Below are 7,193 nucleotides of genomic sequence, written 5' to 3' on the forward strand. Positions count from 1 at the left end.
GCCCCCACATAATACCAAGAAGATAGAGATAACCTTTTGTAAGAACGGACAGACAGCAGACATCTGACACACAGACACACAGAACACACGGACACATCAGACACACACACGGACCACATGTGAAACTTTGGATTTTAGGGGGCTGCCTAGGGAACCTGTCAAAGACCGTGGTTTTGCCGCACTAACAACCTGACCATCTGAAATTTTGAGACCCCGATTACATTACTTTCCCTTCCTAATAGGATAAGGACTGCGCGCCTAGAAAAAAACTGCACGCAGATTCTGTGTCGCTTCCACAAGTGAGGCAGGCGAGTGACACAGGCAAGTGGCACGTGCGAGTGCACTGCGTCGTAATGTGCGCGGTAGTATTGAATCCAATGGTTTACAAAAACTGCTTTGCTGTGCTGCGTGACTGTGCTGCGTAGCTGTGTCTCAATGTGCGCCGGGCCATAAGATTGTGTGGTTGAATAATTTTCGACCGTTTTACATGAAACTGCTCCACAGTTCACAATGATTGATCATCCGTTCCATCAGTGCAAGTAACAAAAGTTTTTTTTTTCAATATTACGGATGCTACCCATTTCATACAAGTCTATATACTTAAAGCTAACACATAGCAAAATTATATGAGAAAGTGTATACATGTACATAGGTAAGTAAAAAGGAAAACATTGCTTTGTTTTCTCAAGTAGATATGTATTAGTACCGCTACCGACATATGCACTTGTGTTGTATGTAAGGTATACCTTGAGTCAAGCTGATGTTGTTGGCAGCTCCATATTCCTCGGTAAATTTAAGTGCTTCCTCGCCAGCTCCATACACAAAATAAGGAATAACCCGTAAGAAACATCCAATGGACATGATAATGCTACCCAGAGCTACCCACTTGGTCTTGTGTCCCTTCCCACCCAAGTAAGAAGACACTAGGAAAGAGGCCAAAGTTCCAACATCCCAAGCACTTGACATAACACCTGTTGACACAACAGAATAGAAGAAGAAATTAATCTTATTAACAAGAGAGGTTTTCTGTTTGTCCGTAAGAGGTTGGCGTCTAAACGGTAAGTCATAAAAACTTGAAATTTTGTACACAGGTTCATATTTTTATCCAGAATAGAAGAAGAAATTCATCTTATTAACAATAGAGGTTTTCTGTTTGTCCGTAAGAGGTTGGCGTCTAAACGGTAAGTCATAAAAACTTGAAATTTTGTACACAGGTTCATATTTTTATGTGGTGGTTATAGGCTAGGTTAAAATTTCTTAAAGCCAGCCGTTCGCGAGTTATTCAAGAAATTCGAAATTTTTGGCCGACTTTGGGTCACATTTTGGCCTGGAAGTTTTTCTTTTACCTAAAGCCAGCCGTTCGCGAGTTATTCAAGAAATTCGAAATTTTTGGCCGACTTTGGGTCATACAAATAATGAAATGAAGGAGTGGGTTAAATACCAATGGTGAAAATAATTCAATTTTTAGATATCGAATTACAAAATTTTTCGATCGCTAGAGTCGACACCTAAATGTATGCCAATATTAGATGAATACCTGGCTACTTATACACTAAACCTATATGCAAATAAAATACTTACCTAGAACTACAGGCATCTTATTTTTGCGCACGTTGTCATCCAGATATGCAACGCCCAGTGACCAGTACGTGGATGAACCAATGCCCAACACAGTAGACGATATCAACAATATAATAACGGAGAACATATTGTCGGTAGAATCACACGCCTTCACTTGAGGGTAAGACTCTCCACAGAGTGGCACTAGATCATCCATAGCTACAAAACATACACACTATAGAATAACCAGTAGATCTTCCTCATCCTCGTCTTTTTCAGTGTCCAGACCAGGTTGTCAGCCTCTCAATCATCCTCTCGTCTTACAAAACATAGACATAAGTAGAAAGGAGAATCGACCAAACAATTTGTCAGCCTATCTAGGGTAATTGCTTTAGGCCGTCATTTGGTCATAGAATAACCAGTAGATCTTCCTCATCCTCGTCTTTTTCAGTGTCCAGACCAGGTTGCCAGCCTCTCAATCATCCTCTCGTTTTACAAAACATAGACATAAGTAGAAAGGAGAATCGACCAAACAATTTGTCAGCCTATCTAGGGTAATTGCTTTAGGCCGTCATTTGGTTTTAGCTACAGTTTTTTTTTTTACGAGAATACGAGTGGATGCCCTTCACACTTCGCACTCAACCTTTGCTATGTTTTTAGCAAGGGAAATTCCAGGCTGCTATCCTGCCTGTTTAAAGTCCCCCCCCCCTCCCAGAATATTAGATAGTATATAGCCATAATAATATCAACTCATAAGATTGTGTGGTTGAATAATTTTCGACCGTTTTACATGAAACTGCTCCACAGTTCACAATGATTGATCATCCGTTCCATCAGTGCAAGTAACAAAAGTCAAAACAAAGAAGATCAAAATAAACTGCGCGCCTAGAAAAAAACTGCACGCAGATTCTGTGTCGCTTCCACAAGTGAGGCAGGCGAGTGACACAGGCAAGTGGCACGTGCGAGTGCACTGCGTCGTAATGTGCGCGGTAGTATTGAATCCAATGGTTTACAAAAACTGCTTTGCTGTGCTGCGTGACTGTGCTGCGTAGCTGTGTCTCAATGTGCGCCGGGCCATAAGATTGTGTGGTTGAATAATTTTCGACCGTTTTACATGAAACTGCTCCACAGTTCACAATGATTGATCATCCGTTCCATCAGTGCAAGTAACAAAAGTTTTTTTTTTCAATATTACGGATGCTACCCATTTCATACAAGTCTATATACTTAAAGCTAACACATAGCAAAATTATATGAGAAAGTGTATACATGTACATAGGTAAGTAAAAAGGAAAACATTGCTTTGTTTTCTCAAGTAGATATGTATTAGTACCGCTACCGACATATGCACTTGTGTTGTATGTAAGGTATACCTTGAGTCAAGCTGATGTTGTTGGCAGCTCCATATTCCTCGGTAAATTTAAGTGCTTCCTCGCCAGCTCCATACACAAAATAAGGAATAACCCGTAAGAAACATCCAATGGACATGATAATGCTACCCAGAGCTACCCACTTGGTCTTGTGTCCCTTCCCACCCAAGTAAGAAGACACTAGGAAAGAGGCCAAAGTTCCAACATCCCAAGCACTTGACATAACACCTGTTGACACAACAGAATAGAAGAAGAAATTAATCTTATTAACAAGAGAGGTTTTCTGTTTGTCCGTAAGAGGTTGGCGTCTAAACGGTAAGTCATAAAAACTTGAAATTTTGTACACAGGTTCATATTTTTATGTGGTGGTTATAGGCTAGGTTAAAATTTCCTAAAGCCAGCCGTTCGCGAGTTATTCAAGAAATTCGAAATTTTTGGCCGACTTTGGGTCACATTTTGGCCTGGAAGTTTTTCTTTTACTAAAATATTCTAAACCGTGGCGAAGCACGGGTAACCTGCTAGTTTACATATAAAATCCATGCTGTTCTTCTATCAAGGGTAGCTTAACATTCAGCATATTAATCAATTACATGTAGGTAACATTTTTGTTAGTTAGTAGATATGTTGAGTCAAAATATGTATCAAATCTTTTAAATCGTTTCTGACGTCTTCTGAAGTTCTCGAGTGTTGGGATTCGGTGGACAATCGAGTGCTGCAGGCTTTTCCCAGTCCCACTCAGACTGAATGAGGTTAATGTGGGTAGGTGTGTAGGTGGTTGCTTGTCGACAAAGAGAGGGTAAAACCCCCGTGACTAAATGTGTAATTAGCAGTTATACAGTGACGTCAAACGCATAAAATAGCGAAATGTGTTGGGAACTGTCAAAACTTGAACTCACCGGATGTTCTGCTGGTTATTTTAAATTGCTTTTCCACTGTACTAAGGGTTGCTATCATGAAACTTCCCAGACAGAACTGATTCATACCCAATAGACCATAAACCAAAGTGTAGGATTTGGAACTACGTAGTTTCTGTAGCCATCTTGGTCGACATCCCCCCAGTCCACATTGCGTGAGATCCGAGTTGTAAATCTCTTCTTCTTGTTCTGGACTCAGTGTGAACAATTCCTTGGAAGATTCATTCTCATGCTCTGGAAGCATGAGTTTATCTACAAAGCGTAATCAAATACAACATGTATGAAATGTCTCACCTCAACAAAACATACCCTAAGGTAAAAACAAACTAGGTAAACAAATAGGAATGTTCTATTCAGCAGACAAACTTACTAAAAAATTTTGAAGCCCAAGGAACCATTTTCACTGTCAACTTAAAAAATAGTACCAGTATCTTTTTCATATTTTATTTATTTACACGCTAAGCAACAAGGCCATGTGTGGATTCTTTTACATATACTTAACAAACGAGGGACAAATATGTCTTACCTGTTGTATTGTGATCAGACATATTTCCAATTAGTCTTTCATTCACCCCGCGCCACGCCGTAGAGAAAATAATATTATTCTTTCATTTACTCCGGTGCTGATTTAGACACAGCAAAGCGAATTTTCCATTTGGAAGCTTCACTTTTCTTCCTGTCTTGAGATGTTGGGAAAGTTGATCGGAAAATTGGAGGCCGGATAGAAGTGTCAATCGAAATTGGTGGCAACTTGTAGGTCTTGGAACGTTTCCAGAACTTCATTAATTTTTGTTCTTATTAAATTAATGAAAACTAAAAAAGAGTATGTATGGTAGATAATTTTAATGGAAATCAGGTATCTATGTCGATATAATATTTAAACACTTTGAAACACAATATGATGAATTAGTAATTAATTAGGTATTTGATAAATTTTATCCTAAGCAGTAACTAACTTTTTCACAATGAAATTGTTTTTTTGACGTAATAAAACATTAGGTGATATAAAATTTCACCACTTGTTAGGTGACTAGGTTTATTTTTATTCCATCTTTTGGGATCTGACGTAATAAAACATTAGGTGATATAAAATTTCACCACTTGTTAGGTGACTAGGTTTATTTTTATTCCATCTTTTGGGATCTCACGCAGTCTCATTTTATCATCTCCAGAGTTAATCTTGAGGAAAAGGTGTTCCTGTACCTACATCTATATAGCCCTTCATTTTTGATAAGCAGAGAATTACCAGTTATCAGGTATGCCATTAGAATAGAGCTCCTCAGTTCATTTAACCAAGTAAATAAATACCTACCTAATTATTTATTTAAGGCTACATACTTACTCAGGTATAAGCCAAGTCTCTAGTAGAAGCAGATAATTTTTTTTTGATATAAATAAACGGTCGTAATATTCACCATAGTTTACGCAAGAATTTAATTTGCTATATCGCATCACACGCAGTACAAAAGAGTAGCTTCCTCCATCGTTTGACCTAATTTATACATACATACCTATAGTTCGTTATATTCCATCACAAATCATTTCGACTAATCTAGATTAATTTAACTTCATATTCTACAGGATAATATGCACGCGTTGACTTTACCTAATCTGAAGAATAATTTGGATGAAGGCCTCGTGGCCCCCTTTTCCAGATGTGGACCCCAAACACAGTGGTTCTCAATCCCAGCTCGCGACACACTTTTTTCCCCAACAAACTTTTGATGGCACCCTGGCAAACCAAACTGCTCCTGGGATCGACCACTCCTTCTATTGTAAATAAATTTAATATGAATACAATAAACTATGTAATTGATTTCAAAACAAAAATTTTCAATATTGTAGGCTTCTTATTATTATTTTCTGGGTATTCTCGCGGTACCTTTAGGATAAAACCACAGTACCCCGGTTGGGAATATTTTTCAATATTGTAGGCTTCTTATTATTATTTTCTGGGTATTCTCGCGGTACCTTTAGGATAAAACCACAGTACCCCGGTTGGGAATAAGTACCCTCAATCAGGAAATACAATGTTTTCAATCTTGCCTTAAGTACCACCGCACTTGTCGAGATGAAAGAGAAATTTATCTGATTTCAGGGTAGAATATGAAAATCATGTGTTAACTTTATATTTGAAAGAAAAGGAATGCGCCGCAGACAATTTTTATTATTAAATTATTTTAACAGTCTAAAGCTAAAATTCTACTCGAAGATGTTCGATTAAAAGTAAGATTTTTTTCTTTCTTTTAGTTGTATGGGCTCCAGATTGAAAAATATATTAGATGCCTACTGGGTACATACAGCATTATGTACAATGTGAACACGAAAAAAGTTTATAAAATCTTAGGGTAAATTCCTCATCCTCAGGTCATTTCCAATAAAAATATTCTGAAACGATTTTCTCTTAGTTTCTGAGATATTCGCCATTTTGTTTTTTCTTGGTAAATTATGACCTTCCTTTCAGAAATCGGTTATAACTTGTTTTCCTATTAAACAGAGAGCAAAATGGTTTTCACCACTGAAATCTACACAATATTTCCATTGAATAAGTAAAATTTCAAGCGGCCCAAATCAAAAAATGCCCGAGGAAAACTACATCCTGTATACTTGTATCTCATGTGTACGTATCTCTCAGAAGAAAATGATTCTTAGCTCCGTCAAATTTGGAATAGTGGGACAATATGCGTAAATGGATATTGTTGTTCAGATTTCAGTGGTGAAAACCATTTTTCTCTTTGTTTAGTAGAATAGAATAGAATAGAATAGAATATACCTTGTTTATCCTGCCAGAATGAGACTGAAAAGTCCCTTTACTCCCGCAGGTCTAAACAAGGTCTTATATATTTCATAGGTATAGTTTAAACAGGTATAGTTTAAACAGAGTGCAACATGAGCATATGATCAAAATCCTAAAGAAAACGGGGATAGACGACAAGGACCTCAAAATTATAACAAACCTGTATTGGAACCAGTCAGCCACAATCAGAGTCGATGGAGAACAAACAGAGGCCATCAAAATAGAAAGAGGAGTCCGTCAGGGCTGCATTCTCTCCCCGCTGTTGTTCAACATATACTCAGAACAGATCTTCAAAGAAGCACTGGAAGAAGTGGATGAGGGAATACCCCTAAACGGCGAAAGACTAAACAACATAAGATACGCAGATGACACCATAGTATTCTCTGATAGCCTAGAAGGACTCCAATCTCTAGTGAACAAAATAGCTGCGGTAAGTGCTAAATATGGCCTGGATATCAACAGCAAGAAAACGAAATTTATGGCAATTAGCGTGTCTTAAGTAGTTTGTTTCCAAGATAAGGACACAACAGGAGTATTACGGCTGTCTGTGTG

General features: G+C 37.9%; 1 protein-coding gene across 1 annotated transcript in view; it reads right to left on the minus strand.

The window, feature by feature from the left end:
• The window catches only part of LOC103520200 (solute carrier organic anion transporter family member 3A1-like), a 7,800-nt gene extending 2,903 nt beyond the window's left edge, over positions 1-4,897 (minus strand). The window contains exons 1-5 of the mRNA XM_026831418.1: positions 4,371-4,897; positions 3,827-4,096; positions 2,934-3,158; positions 1,567-1,779; positions 747-971 (exon numbers count right to left, since the gene is read on the minus strand). Coding sequence (XP_026687219.1) covers positions 747-971; positions 1,567-1,779; positions 2,934-3,158; positions 3,827-4,096; positions 4,371-4,392 — 955 coding nt within the window. The 5' untranslated portion in view covers positions 4,393-4,897. The remainder of the gene's footprint in view (positions 1-746; positions 972-1,566; positions 1,780-2,933; positions 3,159-3,826; positions 4,097-4,370) is intronic.
• Positions 4,898-7,193: the final 2,296 nt, after the last annotated feature.

Source organism: Diaphorina citri, unplaced genomic scaffold (genome assembly GCF_000475195.1).
Source record: "Diaphorina citri unplaced genomic scaffold, Diaci psyllid genome assembly version 1.1 scaffold3313, whole genome shotgun sequence".
Lineage (NCBI taxonomy): Eukaryota > Metazoa > Arthropoda > Insecta > Hemiptera > Psyllidae > Diaphorina > Diaphorina citri.